Below are 21,151 nucleotides of genomic sequence, written 5' to 3'. Positions count from 1 at the left end.
GGATTTGGCAGCCCGCGTGCATGTACACACCGCACACCTAGCAGGACCGTCTCTGATTCCGCTCGTAGGGAGCTATTTGACTAAGTGGTTAAGATTTAAAGAGTAAAGAATATTTTATGTTATTTATATGTACGTTTCATTACAAAGCTGTATTTAATTATAATTTTCTTTAAAAATATATTCATACAATTGAAGAATGTTTTGTACCAGGTATGTATATCCACCACACATTTTATTTCACCAAGTAAGTTTTTATAATTTTATTTTTAATTTTATCCCTTATATCATGGCTAGCGATTCAGAATGTTATTGCAATATTGAAAATTTATTTTAAAAAAGTTTTGGCTTGAGATCATATAATGAAAAAGAAAATATTATTAAAAAAGAAAGGCCAATGCCTAAAACTTCAATAAAAAAATTTGTTCGACATTTTCATGATAAAATGGCTCTGTAAATGAATAAAAATACAAAAATTGTTTTGTTGGCCTTGCCTATTATTTTCAAATGAAATTAGTGTGTGGAATAAGAATGGCTTTGACAATTTAGCTGGCAAAAGACATGAAAAATCGTTGATTCTTTTGTATTTGAAGCAATTTGGAAATCGAAACAGAATAGAATTTAACTAACATAATATAAAATAAATATTGAAAATTATAACGAGATAGTTATGGTTAATAGATATATTATATNGATGGGATGCATATAATTCCTAATAAACAATGTTTCTTTTGTGATTATCATCTTATAATTAAAATTTTAATACTTTTATCTACACTTTTATTTTGTATCAATATATATTAAGAATTGCTTACTTTGTACTGCAGACAGCAGTACAAAGTACAGTGATCTGACACCTTTTTCTTTTTATTTCTTTCCTTTTTTTTTCTGTTTGTTTGATACATTGTGAGTAATGGCACAGTATTGCACTGTACTGTATTTATTTATTCATCAATGTGTGAGTAGCATACCACTGATCATTTGGATCTGTCACAACAAATAGATGTCACTGATCATGCAATCACATGACAGGAGAATTGCATTGTGATGTCAGTGGGAGAGAGAAAGGAAAGCAAGTGGTGATTTGGATAACTGGACATTTGATTAATCAGAGTTCTACTGTATTGTTATAAGTAAGATGGTTTTAAGTTGTTGGAGAGAGGAAAAGGTGAAATGCTTAAATTCATTGACTATTTATATATTTATTTTCAATTCATAAATAAAAAAAAGAACATTTATTTTACATTATGAAATTTTCTTATCCACTCATTGTAATCAGATGTATTAATATGGAAATATACATAGTTTAGTGATTGAATGAAAATTAAAAGCAAAAAAGTGAAATATGTTTTTTTTCTTTCTTTTCAGTGATACAAAATAAATTGTGTATATTTCCATTCTAGTTTATATTCTGGTGATAAAATTAGATGCTGTTTTTAAAGGTAAAATAAAAAGAATAATAAACAGTTGAAACATTGACTAATCCGTTTTTTCCTCTTAAATACAAAAACAGAGGTTAGGAATTCTAACAGATGGTCAAAGAATTGAAAGTCAGAGTCATTTTGAAACAATGTATAAAAATGGTAATTACAACTCCTGTATTTTTGAAATTATGTAGTAATTAGTTTAATGAGTTTTATATATAAATTTAAAATTTGAGATATTTTGAATAATGATGACAATTTTATATCAATAATAATCTGTTATTGTCTTTAGCATACTTATAAATGTGTTTTTTGTTTGCAGTTTGGGCAGATAATGCCGACATCTGTAGTGTACAGTATGCAGGAACGGGTGCTTTGAAAACAGATTACACCAGGTTAAGAAATTGTCTTTGAGTATTATTTCTGTTTACATTTCTTACACAAAAAAATATTCAATAAGAAAATATTGAAATATAGATTACTTTATTTGTGCTCTTAATTCCAAAGAACGGGGAAAAGAACAGTTTTTGGAGCCATGAAGGACGGACTGAATTCAATGATTCGTTACTACAAAAACAATTTTGCGGATGGATTTCGGCAGGTACGTGCGTCTTGGCAACTTATTCTATTTTAGACATTAACGAATGATGTTAATAATTTTATAAATTAAATTCTTCAAATCTTAATTTTTCTTCCAGAAGTATGTCTGACAGATATCTAATGTAATTTTTAGTTGATTTTTTTTTTTGTCTTATTCATGTGTACCAGATATGCAATTACAAATATAAGTAAGATATTAATTTTTACTAAAATACAAATTTGCAAAAAAATGTATATTATTATTATTATTATGCAATAAATTCTCCAGAGAATTGTGGAAGCACTAACAGAACATTCTCTTTATAACATCCAATTTGTTGTATTTAAAAATTCCAAAGTAAGGAGGATTTTGAAAAACAAAAATTTGAATAATCAGACACAAATTAAATTCATAAAATGTTAATTATCATTACTTGGATTAATTATCATCAATAAGATAGGTGATTCTTACTCTAACTTTCTCTAAAATTTTGAAATGTATTTAAAAATTATTCCTTACGCTTAACATAGTATTATGCTCATTTAAAATACCATATTGCCATATTTTAAATTAACATAATGCCATAATAAGTAATCATAAGGAAATTTTTTTTAAGACAGTATGATACATTTTTAAAATCTATACTAATATTATAAAGAGGTAATGTTTGTATGTAAGTTTGTATGCAGCAGGTAATCTCCGAAACTACTCATCCGATTTCAAAAATTCTTTCACCAATATTTAGAATGGAACTTCAGGGTGGACATAGGCTGTATATTATTCCGTTAAATAATCATATAAATTAAAAGATATAATCTAGGTTAAGGCTTTTATGTCCAACAGATGGCGCTATGAGTACTATGTCCTAAGTTTGCTTTTCTGTGAGGCATTATGCTTTTCTGTGAAAATGAACTAAAGCAGATCATCTTCCTATTTATATAAATAAAAATGTAATGTTCGCTTGTTCCTACCGATTCCTTTGAAATTTTGACACAACGCTGCATTTGAATACGCACATGTTTTTATATAATATACATGTCAAAATTCAACCCCACTGAAGGGAGATGGTTAGGATTAAGGCTTACGGTAAAGAACTCTGGTTCTATTTATACTATTTTAGATGCGGATTTTTGCGTTTTTGATTGCGTTTTAATAGGGTATGTCAACACAATGTATACTAAGAAGAAATTTTTCGGAAAATTCCCCCCACAGGGGAAGTGTTATAAATTTATAATAGATACATTTTGAGCCACAACAACGCTTGGCAGGGTCTGCTAGTATGGAATAATTCTGTATGATGTGATGGGATGCATATAATTCCTAATAAACAATGTTTCTTTTGTGATTATCATCTTATAATTAAAATTTTAATACTTTTATCTACACTTTTATTTTGTATCAATATATATTAAGAATTGCTTACTTTGTACTGCAGACAGCAGTACAAAGTACAGTGATCTGACACCTTTTTCTTTTTATTTCTTTCCTTTTTTTTTCTGTTTGTTTGATACATTGTGATTCATGAAAGGCTAAAATAAAAGTATTTAATAAAATATTAAGCCCATTTGTAATTTCAGATGATATAATTATTAATTTTTGAAGACATACAAATTACGACACAAAAATGGGATTATTTATGTGACAAGAACATTATAATGGCTCACTGCATTTTTGTGAGCATAATGTCATAATGCATTGTATTTTTCCAGGAATAGACTATCACTGAAACTAACATTGTTTTTGCATAAGTCATGCATCACAGGAGATTGTGCAGAGAAGCATTGAGGGCAAGTGTACAGTGTATTGGTTAAATGATGCATAATTTTGGATCTGCAATACTGCCAAATGGAAATCAAGTGCACAAAATTCATATGCATGCTCAAATCACTTTCAACTAATATAAGCTTACTTGTAAGGATTGAACTTGCGCTGTGTTGTTGCTATCATCCACATATCAAGTATTAAAAAAAAAACATTGGTTTCTTAATTTTTTTTAATAATATAATTTTATCTAAATAAAATTAGAAATAACATTAAGGAACTAGCAATGTTTCACATATTAAATAGAATTGGTTCAATCCTCATAGCTTACCTAGATGTGAGTTACAGAACTATGCAAATTGGGCCTACATTAGTTGAAAGTGATCTGACCATGCATTTGAATTTTGTTCACTTAATTTCCATTTGGCAGTATTGCAGACCCAAAATTATGCATCATTTAACCAATACAGTCTACACTTGCCCCAATGCTTCTCTGCACAATCTCTTATGGATCGTGACTTATGAAAAACTCCGTTTAACAGTGCACAGACACCAACAACAAAAAACTGTATGGCATTTAGATATCTTGTACAGGCATAAAAGAAATTTTCTCATAACAGTTTTAAAAGTGGGATTATAAGGCAGGTCTACTGTAAAAACATTTCTTTAAATTGTGATGTCTGCAGTCAAAATTTGACTACAGATGCCACAATATACATGAGGAAAATAGACTGAAAGATATTTATGGAAATTAATTATTATGAATGTATGTCTCTTTAATCCAAATGACTATTAAGTTCGGTAGACTATCATTACAGCTTTCAGGTTAGACACTTCTTTTATTGTTTTCTCATATGCATTTCAGGCTTATTTAAATGCTAAGCCCCTCTTCAGTGCAATACTACAAATTATTAGAAAAACAACAATTAGTAACATGACAAAATTTCTCACTTGTAGGTCATATTTACTGACATAAAACTATCATACTTAAAATTGTCACCCTTATACGGTACATATGGTTCTGTTTTCTAAAACCACGGTGTATATCGGATAACGTTGGAAAGATTTTTCAATACAGCCATTACAAACACCAAAAATACACTTTTAAAACATTCATAAGGTAACTGTAATATATTAATATTTTTATAATTTTTTTTTATTAATAACATCACATATTCTAATAAAATAACAATACAATACATACCTACTTTTATATTTTTCAACAGATGCTCGTAAAATCTTATATAAGTACATCTTTTAAAGAATGTGTATTTTCTACAACATAACATTGGAGTAACTGTTATTATAATAACTGTTTTACAGGTTATTTACATGCAGTATAGTAATACAGTATTAAAAAAAATTTTTTTTAACAGAATGCATACATACAGTAGTTTCACAATATATTTCCATTCATTTACTAATACAACACTGTGTATGACAAATACATCAAAATCACTTTTTTCACTTGCACACACTATCATATTGTGCCACTGTTGGTTATTGACCAGCAGTGGTACAATATGATAGTGTGTGCAAGTGGAAAAAAAAATTATAAAAATATTAATATATTACAGTTACCTTATGAATGTTTTAAAAGTGTATTTTTGGTGTTTGTAATGGCTGTATTGAAAAATCTTTCCAACGTTATCCGATATACACCTTGGTTTTAGAAAACAGAACCATATGTACCGTATAAGTGTGACAATTTTAAGTATGATAGTTTTATGTCAGTAAATATGACCTACAAGTGAGAAATTTTATCATGTTACTAATTGTTGTTTTTCTAATAATTTGTAGTATTGCACTGAAGAGGGGCTTAGCATTTAAATAAGCCTGAAATGCATATGAGAAAACAATAAAAGAAGTGTCTAACCTGAAAGCTGTAATGATAGTCTACCGAACTTAATAGTCATTCAGATTAAGAGACGTACATTCATAGAACATAATAACAGCTACCATAAGTGATATTTAGAAATTAATTATATCAGATTATTTATTTGGTTTGATAACATAATCATAAAACAAATTTTATAATAAAACTATTTTATTATTATTTTTCTGTTATAGGATTCAGTTGATTTATTCTTGGGGAATTATCAAGTGGATGAAAATGAAGGAGTTGGTAAAATATGTCCTTTGATGGAGAAGAAAGAACTTAAGAATATAATTGTAAGAAATGTTAGTATTTGTCTACTTTTAAAATTACTAATGGACAAAATATATTGGACCTGACTGAACTTTTGATTTGGCTTTTTTATTTGATTGTACTAACAATAAATAATTTTAACACTTGTTCTGTGAAATGACATGATCACAGTTGAGTTTCTTATTAAAATCAATAAGAATTTGATGATTGAGATCTGAACTAATCTAGATTTTGATTGGCGCGTGATTCTAGGTACAGTACCTAAGCTAAATTTCATGGCATGTTTTCGATGCATGCAAATTAAAATTTTCAACTAAAGTAGCTTCAATATATTTGCATAATCAATTTAATTGACGATGATGTATTATTATAATTGCTAAATTGTTTATTTTATTTTCTAGTATCCAGTCATTATACTATTTGCATTAGCCATGTTTGTTCTTTCATTTTTTATACCTGCAGGTAATAATTTACTTATTTTAAACTAACATATTTGTATAAATACATGTAATTAAAAATTATTTATTTTAATATAAATAATAGTAATAATAAACTTTGTAAAATCAATGACTTTTTGATTTTACAAAGTCAATACTATTTGGTCAACAAATAAGTTAGCTAATGTCATAAATTTACATTGGTCTTGCTGGCATGAAATCTTTGAGTAGAAGCAGACTGCTAACTCAAAGAAGCAGACTTCAGGAAAATTAAATGGTACAGTCTAAAGTGACCCCCTTTTTTTAGTTTGCAAGTTTTCTCCAGGCTCAGAGAAAAATCTTTAGCCGCCCCTTCCCTCTCCAAAGCCCTGTCCTCAGAATTTTGTTTTTTGTCATACCCCTACAAGAATATACTTTTATTTGAATGCAAATTAATTTTTAATAATAAGATTACATACTCATTTTCTATGTTTTACCATAAAGTATGAGAAAATTGACTAGTGGCAACTGTTCATTTCAGGTCATCCAATCGCAACGCTGGTGTGTATGGTATTCTGGGCAGCCATGGTCGTGGTGGTTCTGACGTTCGTATTGGTGTCCCGCACGGAGTTTGTAGACTATCCCAAACTGCGTGATCTGAGACCGAAAATAAAACACGAGTGAATGTCTCATCCGGGGTAAATCGCGACATTCCCAGTCCCCCATAATTTATTACGTTTGATAAATTTTGATTCAAAGAATAAAACCAAACCTTCTCCCTTATAATAAATAAAACAGAGAGTAGCGTTACATTACTTGTAGCCTTTACGAGTAGCTTCTCGACTAGCCTCGTTCCTCCACCGAGTCGGACTCATTGCAGAAAGGAAAATTCGGTTTAGACAATATAAAACAACAGACAGATGAAACTTTCCACGTGGGTGAAGATACGTTATTTAATTTCCAACGCTTTATAATAGCGCATTAAGCGGAGAAGCATTGCAACTTAACAAAGGACCAATATCTGTTGTTTTGTCCTTCCCTCAAATTTTCTTTTCTCCTACCTTAAAATTTCATTTTTATTGTTTTGATAATTCCGAAATCAAATTGCTGGAAATTTTATATTTGTATAAAGATCTTGAGGTGAGAATGTTAAGAGGAAACGGAGTCATACTTTCATCATGTTACCCTTTGATCATATATCTATAGAATTGTTATACTTTAATAATCCTAGCACCTTGTACTATTAAATAAATAAAATTGTTTATCAATAAATGAACGCCATAGTATTTGATTAAAATGCATTTGGACTTGTTCGTAATGTTACCGTACCATTATTGATATCGTTGATAAGTTTCGCTTATTACAATTATTAGAAATCTACAGATTTATTATTATTCCTTCTTTGTTTTTTCAATCGGCACCAGCAACCGATCCTGACATAATATCGGAACTTTTCGGATTTACACGAATCGGATGCATATCAATGTATCATTTATTTGGTCCACTTGAGTACAAGCTCAAGCCAAAACAAATTGAACGTAAGCTCTGAGGCTTGAACTGGCAAAGAAATATTCAAGAACAATATACAGCAGGTGTGGCCAAACTTTTATTCCTTAGGGGCTACTTTTTTGGTAAAATATAGTCTGCGGGCGACTATGAATATGGACAAACAATTTTAGGATTTTTATATGCTCATGCGTTAACATTAACATTCATTTGCATTGTTTATCGGGATAAATACAAACAGTATGGGTACGTTGCACAGTCTATTATTGTAAGAATAAATTAAGATTTTTAAACATTCATTTAAGTGAAAGCAAATTGTTCAACTTTAGCTTCGTGGGCTACTTTCAAAACCTTTGTGGTTGACCGCGGTCTACGTGTTGGCCATCCCTGATATACAGCATATTCATACGTAACTCATTATGAATGGTTGCATTAATTAAATAACATAGATACAAGGTTTGTACGTTTATGCTTATTAATTTTCGTTGTGAGTGAACCTCTATTGCCATACCGTTAATCTTAAAGCATTACGTACACCATTGTTTTAATTGTTGATGGAATCAAGAGAAAATTAAATAGAGAGATGCGCACGAAAGTTATTAATTTAAATATTTCATATTTAAATTAATTTTTATACACACGTACGTAATTATATATTTATTTATATACTAAATAGGATTTAATTTAAAGAAATTCTTATTTTATGGCAGCACTGAAATATAATTTTGAACTAAGGCACATTTTATCCACAGGGCAGCTTGAATAAAATGAAAATAAATATAACTTTTATCAAATATTTTAATAGATTTTTTTACTCCTGTCAACTATATGAAACTATCCTGAAACACCAGTAGACTCACATGGGTTGGGTTATGAATTTACTCGCGATCAGCATTGATAGGGGCGGCCATATATCTAGCACTCAGGCGGCTGAGTCCAAAACCGGTTTTGTGTCTGTATATCTGTTGCCTAGTTACGGAAACAGAGCGGATTGGAAACCGAATTAAGTACTGTACATCTTTCCCATTCTGTCCATTAGGAAAAACGTCATTCAAACGCGCAGCAACAATAGCGTTCTGTTTTTGAAATGAGAAAAAAACTTATTAAATTTTGCCTACGATTACTGAAACCATGTGTTTTCCTTAAATGCACAATACTTTCGGGGCTGTCCATAAATTTCGTCCGCATTTTTCTTGAAATTTTTACTCCCCCTTCTCCCATTGTCCAAGTTTCCGTATGCCCCTCTCCTCTTCGAACGTCCAACAAAACAATCCACCTCAAAATCTTTACCACTTTATGAATAATAAAATATATAAACTGTATAAAATTTAAAGAAATAAACAGCCGTCCATTGAAGTTCAACCCCCTTTCCCTTGTCTCACTTGCCATAATCCCCTCCTCTTCCAGTGTGGGCCCACCAGTGGCCAAGCGGTCTTCGTACCCTGAACGCTGGGAGTTCGGTCGTGGGTTCGCGCCTCGCTCGGACGGGCTGGCCACGTGGAGTTTTCCGGGTTTTCTCCACGTCTGTAACATCTGAATAGCGGCCAGTTTCCCTTAAAAAGACCTCCCGGAAGGCATCCCCCTAAGCAGATCGCCCAAGTATTGCGTTGCTGTAACTTACTAGTTAGTGTTTCTCAACCTCTAATGAATCGTCGTCCCCTTCAATAAAACCGTTACGTAGTATCGCCCCCTTCACTACAAAATTCCGATGCCAGGCCAAGGCTAACGCCAAATTCGTACTGCATTGAATAGACTAGTGAATAGTATAATGTTATTTGTTTAATTATTGATGAATAAAATATATAATGAATAAATATCTAATTATTTAACTAACACTTTATGAACTACAGATACCGTAAGAGGAAACGATGGAATTACGTCCAAATTGCTCTTATAAGGATGAACAAAATCGTGCCACATACAGAAATTACCTCCGAATTTTCTTTTTGCATTTTTCGATGTTTTAAGGTGTTTTAAGTCCAAAAATGTAAAAATCTGGGGCGGTCATTTTTTGCCGGATCGCCATACTTTTCCTCTGTTATAACAGCTGGGAAAGTAAACATTGTAGACCTATAATTGCCCACTGTCGTTCGTTAGTCCGCTGACTGCCATTCCTTAATCTCGAGAACGGTGTTAGAAAATGAAATTCAAGATCAGGAAAACTTAGAAGCAGGAGGTCCCGATTAACTATTAATATATAAGAACGTCCGATGCAAACCGGAAATTACGTTATTTCGATTCAAAAATTTTCTTCTGAATGGTGTTAGATGACTGGAATGACTCCATTGCTAACGGAAAAATACGATGTACAGGAGCAAGACACTATAGTATTAATTTGAGGTAGAGAGCACATATTTTAAATTAAATAAATGAAAAATATGATTTAAAATTGCAGCCTGGCATTGTGATGATGTCACAATAAATAATGGCTCGTGTATTTTATTTGCATGTAAGATATTAACCCGAAATAAGGAAGTAATCGAAAACCCGCAAACTTCATACCATCCAGGAATTAAACATACCCAAATTTCTTACGATTAGGGTCAACCTATAGAGATTTCGCCACCATGTGGTATACCAACTTTTTAAAGATTAGCAGGCCGATATTACAATATATTATTGATTTGCTAATGTTTAAAAATGAAAACACCTTCCAGTACTGACGTCATTTATAAACAGCTACTAATGGTAATTTATTTTATCGTTTCTTGCACTTTGTTTTGTTGCAGATGACTCAACTAACAATTACTGTCTTTCGTCATACGAGAGAAATTTTCTAACTTTTGACAATATTTCTGTAAAATACGACCGAACAACACTACGTAGAAGCATAAATACGTGGTTAATACGTGATAAATATTCGAAATTTTCTAAAATTAAAGTCTAAAATTAATTAAAAATAATTTATGTTGTTTTAGTTTTTATCTTGCGTGGATTTTTTTATTATTTTTGTGATGTGCAAATAACATTTTATAGACTAATCTAAATTGATCATAAAATTCGTAAAAATATGGATTTTTTTTAAGTGGAATGTTTATTAATTGGCCTATAACTTATTGTATAAGCAGACCAGAAAAACAAATGCGCATTAATTTTTTCTGCAACCTAAATTATGTGTAACTAGAAAAATTAATTTTTATTTTTGTAGTTTTTATTATTATTATTATAACAATAAGAATATACAAGTGTTACGAATTTACATTTTTAATCCTAGTAAGGATGCCCTGGAGATTACGGGTTCGAGTTCATGTCTATTTCGAAATTTTCATGGACATTTTAGTCATTACACCTCAACATTCGATCGTCTCGGTTGTATGCCTGGCCGAACCCACTATAAACACGAATAAAGGCCCGTAAAGCAGAAAGAAGGTCTTCTTTTTCATGCACATCAAACGGCGGAGAGTTAAAATCCTTAGAATGTGTATTCTCAATTTTCAAAACTTGTGCGTTAACAATTGGTCTCGTGGCCAAAACCACTGACCCATCGCAAAATTGACGTTGATTTGACGCTACAAAAAATATTAAGAACGGGTGTCGTTTAGGGATTTATGTTTGAAAAAAGGGGTATGTTTTTTTGGGAATGCTATTTACGAAACAAATTAAGAGAAAAACAGAAAAGGGATAACGTACTACTAAACACAATAGAGTTTGGCTCATCCGTAATTCATTACAGGATCCGCGTTTTGCCAATTACGGATAACTGGTTAAAATTGGATGCATTCGCTGTGTAATTCCGGCTTGGATAGATTAGAATTAAAGTAAATAGCGATAACAGACCAAGCCAAACCAAATCAAAAACTTAGTAGCGCGTTATAGCTTCTTGGGGCCCAAGCAAATTTGAATTAGATGGTCCCAAGGACAGTGCTGACTTCAGAAATTTTTCTTCGGGTGAAATTTTTGGTGAAATATTTTCTTATAGAAGATTGGTTTGGACTCCCTGTTAGTGAGGACCCCAGGAAATTGCCCTTTCTGCTCATAGGAGGACGCGTCACTGCAAACTCTTCCTATTTTTGCGACATTTCAATTAAGGAAAAACAAATAAAATATATTGTATACGTTAAGCTTATTATACGTACGTTTCTACTCGTTCTTCATATAACTAAACATGGATATTAGATTAGACGCGACTGCGTCCGGGTGTGCAATTCTCATTTTTTTTCGGGAAGACGTCTTTAGCCGAAACCGGATTACACGGGTTACATAAGATACTTAAATTTGCCATCCCCGTTTCTTCTACGAATTAATTTCGACACGTTTACCATAATATATTATAAAAGATAATTTAAAAACATCAAAAAATGAAATACGAACAACACACCGAACACGTAAATGACACTCTAACGATCAATATACACTATATCGTAAAAGGCTACCGTATGAATATTTATTAAATTTCCATCGAATAACAAAATTTTTAATGAATGAGGCATATTGTTTTTTCCTCATCTCGGTATTGCATCGTATTTCACTTTTAGGCTCGTTCGACCTAAGTTTCGTCAAGTTTCAGCCTTAGATGTTTCTTTACGTATCTAACACTTAGAGGCTAGTTTTCCCATAGAAAGTTTCCCGGAAGGCACATCTCCTTGGCAGATCTTCCAAGTGTTATTACACGATAATTATTTTATTGTTATGTTATCGGTTCCTTTTCCTATATTGATGGCCACAAAGCTCTTATTTACGACTTGTACCCCGTATCTTCTAGTTATAAAATATTTTGATAAAGTCGATGGAGAACGGATTGAACGGGAACTGGTGTGGTATCTTCCAAGTCCAGAATTAACATGTGGAAATACTGTGGGAGAAAATCTTCAACACTCCGCCTTATTAGTCAAAGACCTAAGAACAATTATTGTTCTTAGCAGTCTCATAATTGATTATTGATTATTAAGACAGTCTCCTGATACTTATTATCGAAAGACTGCTTTAATAATCAATCGTCAACAGGGAAGATGTGGAAAATTTGTGAGAATGGAGCAAGCATACAGATAATTTCTAACTAGCATGCCTAGGGATTTTGTATTTCTTAAATGATATAACTTATTCCACTCAAAACAACAGAAAATGCACTTTTTCGGCTTCTATTTTAATAAAAATACAAACTAGTAATGCATAATTTATTCAACATAATGGTCAGCTGTCGGCGCAAAGACTATTTTGGGGCTCTCCTTTCGGAGACCCCGTTTAAAAAATAAGGAATAACAATGATATTGAATTAGAAAAATAAGCCAATATAAATGTTAGTTAGCCCATGACTAAAGTTATTTCATTACTTGGAAAAAAATCAGAAAACGGATAATTATTTAACTTTTTTCCCAACTGATGGCTCCCTGTAAAGCTCGTAGGCCCCGGTTTTACCCCCTCGTAGGGCCTGACCGTTACTATTAATTTCAAACAGAATAAATAAACAAAAAACCTATTTTTGACTTCTTCGCAGCATCGAAGCATTGACTTTATATTCTACCTTTTAATTGATTAAGTGATGTTAGAATAATGTAAGGAAAACAAATAAAATTTCACTACTTTAATTACAGAACGTTTGACAAAAGGATGCTATTCATCCATTCAACTTGGACTTACATCCTTGTTCGAAAGATTACTTTTCCTTATCACTAACAGCGGATTGAGGTTTGTTACGTCCTTGGGGACGATCGAAATCATTTCTTTGGAAAGAAAAATTACAAAGAAACTCGTCACCTCTTTACTTATTATAATTACATCTAGTAAAGTAATAAATAAGCTATATTGTAAGAAAGATAACAAAATTTCCTGTGTAAATTTACTTTCTGTCACTTGTGTTTCCGAAAGTGATTATAATTTCCTGTTGTTGTAGATCCTAAATGGTGAATCGAAAAAAAGTTTACGTTCGATAATAATTAAAAGGTGATAGATAATTAGAAGCTGTCAACTTTGTTGTTATAGGGAGTGAAGAAGATAGTGTAAGTATCGACAGATGGCGCGATAAATTTGCTAACATTTCGTGTCGGTTGTAAGTTTTGTAAATTGACTTACCTCTGAAAATTAATACGCGATATTGAATTTGTATAGCTCCTTTTTTGTTGTGTTAATTTTTAATTTTTTCTTTCTTGCATGTAATTTTCGCTCGCCTAACGAGAAGAAACGTGTATATCTCTCGCATCTTTAACCAAAATAATTGTTGTTCATTATAGAAAAAACGTACAATAATAAGAGAATTTACTATTAAACTACAAGATGATAATAATTATGTATTTTTTACGATACTATTGATAGTAATGAAATAAAGTTAAATGCCCAGCTAGAGGGAAACCAACAAAAGCATTTAGTATGAGCCTAACGAGGACACTTAAAAATTTAGTTTTTACTTTTTATATAAGAAGACACGACATGGAATTGTTACAAATTAAAGTTTATTTTGATAAGTAGCGAAAAATTTGGGTTTTATTTGCTTTATTCAGTCGGACCACCAATAATGGCCACCTCCCAACAACGACCATATTTTATGTTTCCGTCAGTGGTTGTTGTTCAAAGGTTTGATTGTATATAGGCTATATTTTATGACTTCCAGGTGAGATCCCGCATATGTGTGACTGGGGGTTATCTTACTTCTCTCAACTCCTGTTATATTGTGTGGAAGTCACACGAAAATCGTTAAAATATTGTGTTGTGTAGTAGAAGTATGCGGTGATAAAATGTGTATCTAAATACAAAAAACACGTATTTTAATACGTACAACATACATAATTTTTAGGTACGGAATTTATAATTGTTAAGTTTCTAGATTTCTGTACTTATATTACTACGCACTGAATATCAGGGACAACAAAAGGGAGAAAGAGTCATGACTATTCTGGGTTTAAGTTATAGTATAAAATTTCAATTACTAGAAAACCAATTTATGCAATGAAATGCATAAAGATTGGTAAATTGACAGAGTTACATTAGAAGAAGGTATAGAGGGGTCCGAAAATCCTTAGCTCCAGGATGCTTCATCCCTCCCTACGGCCCCGACTATTGTTTTTACTACAAATTTTATTGACACAGGTCTGAGAAGGATAAGATAGGATCGAATCAATTCGCAAATATGGAGCCAATCCTCCCCCAAAGAACTATAAAAATATATGAATAAACAAACAAAAATCAGATTTTTTCACTTATCAAAAACTTTATCACTTTCACATATCGTTTCTTACATAAAAGACTAAATATTGGAACCTCTGTGTGTTTTGAACCACAAATTTAGTCTTTTATCAAAGTCCTGATATAAAAGTGAGCCAACGTTTGACTTCGTACTCTTCTATCTACTTTATTCAAATTTCATTCTAAGAAATTCAAATTCTCCTTGTGAAAACTTTCAGGTTATAGAACTTTTATGTAGTTGCTATTTTCTAGTATCAAGATTAAATGCCAATTGATCAAAATAAGAAAAAAAAAGTTGTTAAAGAAATGCTATCGAATCAATGTAGTTGCAGATAAATAAATATGTCCTCGGGGATATAAAAAGATTCGGTAGTTTTATAAAAAGAAAAATCAGTTTCAATTCCCGAGAGGATACAGCATAGCTGCATCTTCTATTTTCTTTTTCTATATTTAACATTGAGTTAATAAATATATTTAACATCGTTAATAATTTGTAAAAGTTTCTTTATATAATCGATAAATTTAACTTTAAAACAAGATTTCCTTAATGAGATTAATTTAAGGAAAAGAGAGAAATAATATCAAATATCCCTAAATAATTTTTTTCTTCCTTTCTACTTAAGAAAATTACAGCGGGGAAAGTAATCTCCATCCCCATTTAACGTTGATATAAGACGATAATTCTATCCTAAACTGTGCTTTTCCCTAAAGATTCGTAAACGACAGAGCTCGCTGCTGTTTAATTGCACAATTAAAATAATTTGAAGTACAACTTGCGTAATTTGATACTAACTGACTTACCACAAATTTATTTAATATGATTTTTTTTTTGTAAAGAAGCAACGTCTTATTAATTTATAACGTTTTAAGGGGAGAGAGAGAGATCGTAAATTCATTAAATGACTCGATCGTTTCTTGATCAATTAAATAAATTTATTCAATTTCACTAAACATCCCGATAATTGTCATCTTATCCAATTAATTCCTATTCTTTTCTTTATTCGTAAATATACAAAGCGTAAGGATTCGATTAAGGATAATCCGATTAAATTTTGTTACCAAGAATATTCTTATTAAGTTTAGAAGTTTTATCCTCGTTAAATATATTCAAAAATTAATTTAAATAATAATAATATTGATAACAATACAAATATGCGAATTTAAACGTTAAAAAAATGTAAAAATTTGTTTTTTACTAGTTTAGAAGGGTTCATAAGTTTTGTTATGAACCCGTCTGGCAGCAAATTGGTATGTCTATATTCAGAAGAGAACCACGTCTAGAATTCTTGTAAGTATATTTATGCCAAGTTATACAAGGACAAAAAGTTTTAGGAATGAAGAGAAAAAAACCAAAAGGTTATGAGAAAAACAAACGTTGAATGGTATGTAGGACAAATGTCTACTTTATACAAATTCGAGTACTAATTGCATTATTTTCTTCGAAGTATGCTGTCAAAAATTATAAATTTCGTCAAATTATTTTGGTTTTTCGACGTATTATTTAAATCGAACATGAATTCTTATATTTAAATTTTATTTTAACTGTTTAAAACTAAGTTATTTCGTCAGAAACTTTACGATTTATTCCCATGGTGACCAAACTGGTTCCTCTAGATCCTTATTGAGCCTCTTGTATATCAGACCTCTACCCCTTATTACTTAGGGGTAGGCGGATCGGACTTGGGTGTTATTACCCTATATACACGCACACATTATACGTTATATATAGGTTCCAATATAGGATACGACTCTCACGTATTTCTGATACGCGGTATGGTTCTTATCGTGATAAGATTTGGCCACCCCTGACAGCACTAAAAGGCCTTTTCTTCACGCCAAACACGTTTTCCAGATCTACAACAGAACGAGGCCCGATATATACGAGTTAAATCAGTCCATAAAGATTTCAAATCATCCGGTCGGAATTCGATCCCGGATCCTCCGCATCCCGGATTCAGATTGTGGGATGCAAACGAACATTGTGACGAATGAAAAGATATTGCAGAAATAAAACAAACGAATACAGAAAATATTAAAAAATCTTTTTATCTATAACAATTCTAATATCCTTGAAACACGATGTATATTGATCATTCTGGGAATACCATATAAACTTACTGTTGTAAAACAAACCACATTATCCAACATCCGAACATGACATATCATTCACTTTAATAAGGCAGATTTCATTTTGAAGACATCTTAGGGACGTTAACTGGGACTCAAAAATTAAACGAGGAAAAAATAATATATGTATATGTATATATACAACAAACAATACATCTTTTTTTTCCTATTCTTTTTTCCGTGTATCACACAAAAAAACAATACTGGACATTCCAAAAAATTAATTCCTAAAATGTATAACGGGAGTCCTTCAATATAATAAGTAGAAAATGACAATTTTTTTTTAATTCTTCTTCTTCGCTGAAGTTTTATCTATTAAACATGTGCGTACTAAATTTTCTATGATGATCCAGAGACAAAAAAAGGTGGATGATGTGTATGGTTCATCAAGACTTCGATTCACAGCGTTTCTCTCCAAAAAAAAAAAAATTTACTCACATCTAAAATGTATATTTTGAGCAATATCAGGCTGATCAATCAGGAAATTAAAGAACACAAGCAAGAATGAACATGGACTTTTTATGTTTTTTCCTCCAAAAAAAACATTTGTGTTGATCGAGCTTCAAAAAAATAGCTCCGTGTATGTATGTGTGTGTATATGTGTGTGTGTTAAACAGATATCGACTAGTGGCCACATTGGATCATTGTTACCTCAGCGTTTGACTATGACGTCGGGTGCCGATGACGTAGATTCGAAACTTCTTGCCCTTGATCCGTCGTTTGTTGCTTCGATGACTGCCTGAGCTCGAATTTGATGAGGAGATCGATCGTCGTCGTCGTCGTCGTCGTCCTCTTCTTGAGCGACGGATGCCCTGTGCATGGGTGTGGGTGGTGGCCTGTTTTGCGCGGGAGTTACCCTACTAAAAGGGGGACGTTCGGGTGCCGTTCTGTGACCCGGAGGTTGCTCGTAACGTTCCTGAGCTGATCTATGTACCGAAGGTTCTGGTACCGTCCTATTTAAGGGTCCTTGAACGGGAGGATCGGGGAGGGGCTTGGATGAGCGTGAATATAATGAGTCCCTACCTCGATGAGGGGGTAGAGGAGGAGGAGAGGAGCGAGGCAATTCTCCTACTTCAGAATACGAGGGAGGCATGAAAGGTCTCTTTGGTTCTGTGATGGGTACTGGATAAGTACCAGAGTCGAAAGATGTCTCTTCGGTGTGGGGAATGGTGTCACCACCGTTCGGCTGTTTGCGGAAAACACTTAAATCCACTTCTGGCACATAACAACCGTTTTCTTCGTCTACGTCTTGTAACCATTTGGCGGCTTTCCTGCGTGAACCGATTTCGGTATTTTGCACGTGATCGACACCTCTCTCGTTACCTGATTCGAGATTACATTCCACTGATGCCTCTTTAGAACGTCTTTCTCTGTACTCGCGTTCTTTTTCTTGTCTCTGTTTCACTTTTGTATAACAAGATATGGATAAGGATATGCACATTCCTAATATCATAATGCTGAACACAATTAAAATACTGATCATTTGTTGTGAAGATAGGACACTTGCAAGCGACAAACCTAAGGGAATAAGAAAGGCACAAACTTTTTACCAGTGTCATAAATAAGATCATCACGCAGCTTCTTATTTTCGTGCAAAAATAAAAAATATCCGACTTGTAAATGAAAGAAAATAAAATGTTCTGGTTAAACTGTTTACGACATTACGGGTTAATTATATAATTATCATATACAGTACTGTTTACGGTTTAAAACACACTTTCTGTTACAGGTTAAATTGTATAAATTTTTAATTGTCAGTAATATAATAACATTAACTAAGTTGAATACGGCAACGAGCAGTTATATACTTAATTAAAATCTATGAATTTAACGAGAGATGTTCCGTAGATGACGCTAATTAAATCAGAATGATAAGGAGACATGAAATCTTACATTTCTACAGTTGGAAACAAAATAAATTGTGTAAGTTTTAAATAAGATTTTAAGTTCATTTACTTTCTATAAAAATATATTGTCGAAATTTGTGCTATTTAAATATATTTCTTCCCCCGAATTAAAATTAAGTGGTTCCTCGTTATAGAATGGGCTTCGGTATCTAAAATCTGTGCTATTATCACAATATTTATCAAATAAAATTTTTAAGAATTAAAACCGATGTATTGACCAACTTAGTTAATGTTATTATATTACTTTCATAATTTTGGCAATTTATGAGAAATATTTCACTGTTTATTCATTTAGATTAGCTTGTTTGAGAAATTTTATGTTTTGACGTCAATTAGAAATGTTTACAGAAAGCATATTTGTATACAATATATTGTATAATTTCTCAGCAGATTACAAATTTCCAACCCATTAAATATTGTATATTAGTTACAAAACTTATTAAAAATTAATTTAAGCTTTAAATTAAAACCGCATTTCTTAATGTTATCAATTGTCGAATGAAAATATTGAAGAAGGGATTGTTTGTGATTGTTTACAATTGAAAATGACAAAACTTAAGTTTAATAACATTAAAATAAACCACTTACCTACTTCGCAATTCTCTTCGTCGTATTTATATTTACAATTCGTTATTCCGTTACAAACCAAAGAGCTATGTATACAAAAACCGTCTCCGCAATCGAATTCAAGGCTAGGATCACAAGTTTTTCCTGAAAAAATTCCCAATTATTATAATTAAAACGCATAATAATAAAATAAAATTTGTCAGAAATACGCGTTAAATTATATTAACTTTTAAAAAATTGAGTTTGATTTTCGTACTTCTGTGTTAATTATGAGACTTGTAGACACCACTAATTAAATTAGGTATATCAATACAGCAATTCCTTAAATATATGTATACATTTGTACGAAAGATAATGTGAAGAATTTCTCTTCCTTAGAATCTTGTTCAATACTTGAAGTTGAAATAGTTGATAGAAGTTGTAATTGGGCTGCAACTTGAAAAATTGTAGACCTATAAATTCCTACTGTAGTCCGTCCGTCGGTCTGTCTGTTTGTCCTTCTTTAATCTAGAAAACGGAGTTAGCCGAGACTAGATTTGGAAGCTTTGTTATGTTTAAATTCAAAAGCCCTGTTAGACTCGGTATAAAACAACAACAAAAATAAAACCTTTCGTTATTTCATTGAATTATTCTGTAATTACTGACACAAAAATGTATCTTATTTCAAGAAAAGTTTATATTTTTCTTCATTAATGACGCGTTTCTTTTTATTTCACTTATTTTCAATTTTTAAAATCTTACAGAATAACAAGTAACCTTATAATGTCCATCTTATAATGAATACTGAGATAATATTTTATTATTTTACGAAAGTTTATTGATTTTTCTTTACTTGTTTTGTGAAATTTTGAAAACTAATTTGAAGAGTTTAATCATGTTACAGCAATTAATATTTTTTTTAAATTTTAAATAATGAATAGGTAAACAAAATGCCATTAGTGTAAGATAATAAAATTTAAAATATGGAAAATTAATATTAATTTTCCATATTGAAAGTAGTGAACGTTGTTTATCTATTGAATATATACAATATTCTTTTAGATTTCACCTAACATTTCTGGTTCGACCACTAAAATGACGAAAATTTTTCTATTATAAATAATAAATACAATTAAAAACTGAATTAAACGTCAAGTTAATGCAGAGTTTGTTCAGTATATTAAATTTTACACAATTACAAATTGTATTTTAATTTCGACACATATTTTACGATTATTCTAAAAAGTTTCAGATTTTTTAAAACAAAGTTTTAAATATTTCAGTAATTTATCGACTTTATATGTTTGTATAATCATCATAATTGCCTTATATTTGTGGCCCTAAGATATAACATACAATAGGCCCTTCATCTCCACTAAATAATGATTTGTATAAAATTGTGAGGCCCTACATCTATGGTGCGAATAACAATTCTCGTCGCGATCCACAATAGCAATATTTATACTGTCAAAATTAATTAAACGATATGATGTATTTTTATTATAACTTTACATGTATGTATTTTATTAACCTAATTTAAGATTATAGCAGATGACTATCGTAGGCAGATGTATAATACATCTATACTTTTATATATATATAATACATATAATAATAAACTT

At 31.3% G+C, this 21,151-nt stretch overlaps 2 protein-coding genes across 4 annotated transcripts in view; one reads left to right on the top strand and one right to left on the bottom strand.

The window, feature by feature from the left end:
• Positions 1 to 7,906, top strand: part of LOC111640404 (phosphatidylinositide phosphatase SAC1-A-like) — a 21,378-nt gene extending 13,472 nt beyond the window's left edge. Inside the window, exons 11-16 of one of the 2 annotated variants that reach the window (XM_023386414.1) lie at positions 1,511 to 1,580; positions 1,744 to 1,816; positions 1,929 to 2,022; positions 5,833 to 5,934; positions 6,313 to 6,373; positions 6,869 to 7,906. In XM_023386414.1, the coding sequence (XP_023242182.1) occupies positions 1,511 to 1,580; positions 1,744 to 1,816; positions 1,929 to 2,022; positions 5,833 to 5,934; positions 6,313 to 6,373; positions 6,869 to 7,011 (543 nt within the window). In that variant the 3' untranslated portion in view covers positions 7,012 to 7,906. Of the gene's footprint in view, positions 1 to 1,510; positions 1,581 to 1,743; positions 1,817 to 1,928; positions 2,023 to 5,832; positions 5,944 to 6,312; positions 6,374 to 6,868 lie in introns of both variants that reach the window. The other variant, XM_023386413.1, reaches the window with a different exon arrangement.
• Positions 7,907 to 16,191: 8,285 nt separating this feature from the next.
• Positions 16,192 to 21,151, bottom strand: part of LOC111640403 (neuropilin and tolloid-like protein 2) — a 91,046-nt gene continuing 86,086 nt past the window's right edge. For both annotated transcript variants that reach the window (XM_023386411.1, XM_023386412.1), the window contains 2 exons: positions 19,572 to 19,694; positions 16,192 to 18,594 (listed from right to left, as the gene is read on the bottom strand). In XM_023386411.1, coding sequence (XP_023242179.1) covers positions 17,729 to 18,594; positions 19,572 to 19,694 — 989 coding nt within the window. In that variant the 3' untranslated portion in view covers positions 16,192 to 17,728. The remainder of the gene's footprint in view (positions 18,595 to 19,571; positions 19,695 to 21,151) is intronic.

Source organism: Centruroides sculpturatus, unplaced genomic scaffold, assembly GCF_000671375.1.
Source record: "Centruroides sculpturatus isolate CEXI.00-Female unplaced genomic scaffold, Cexi_2.0 scaffold1429, whole genome shotgun sequence".
In the NCBI taxonomy this organism is placed as follows: Eukaryota; Metazoa; Arthropoda; class Arachnida; order Scorpiones; family Buthidae; genus Centruroides; species Centruroides sculpturatus.
Note: the sequence above shows the minus strand (reverse complement) of the source record. Positions and strands in the feature narration are given on the sequence as shown.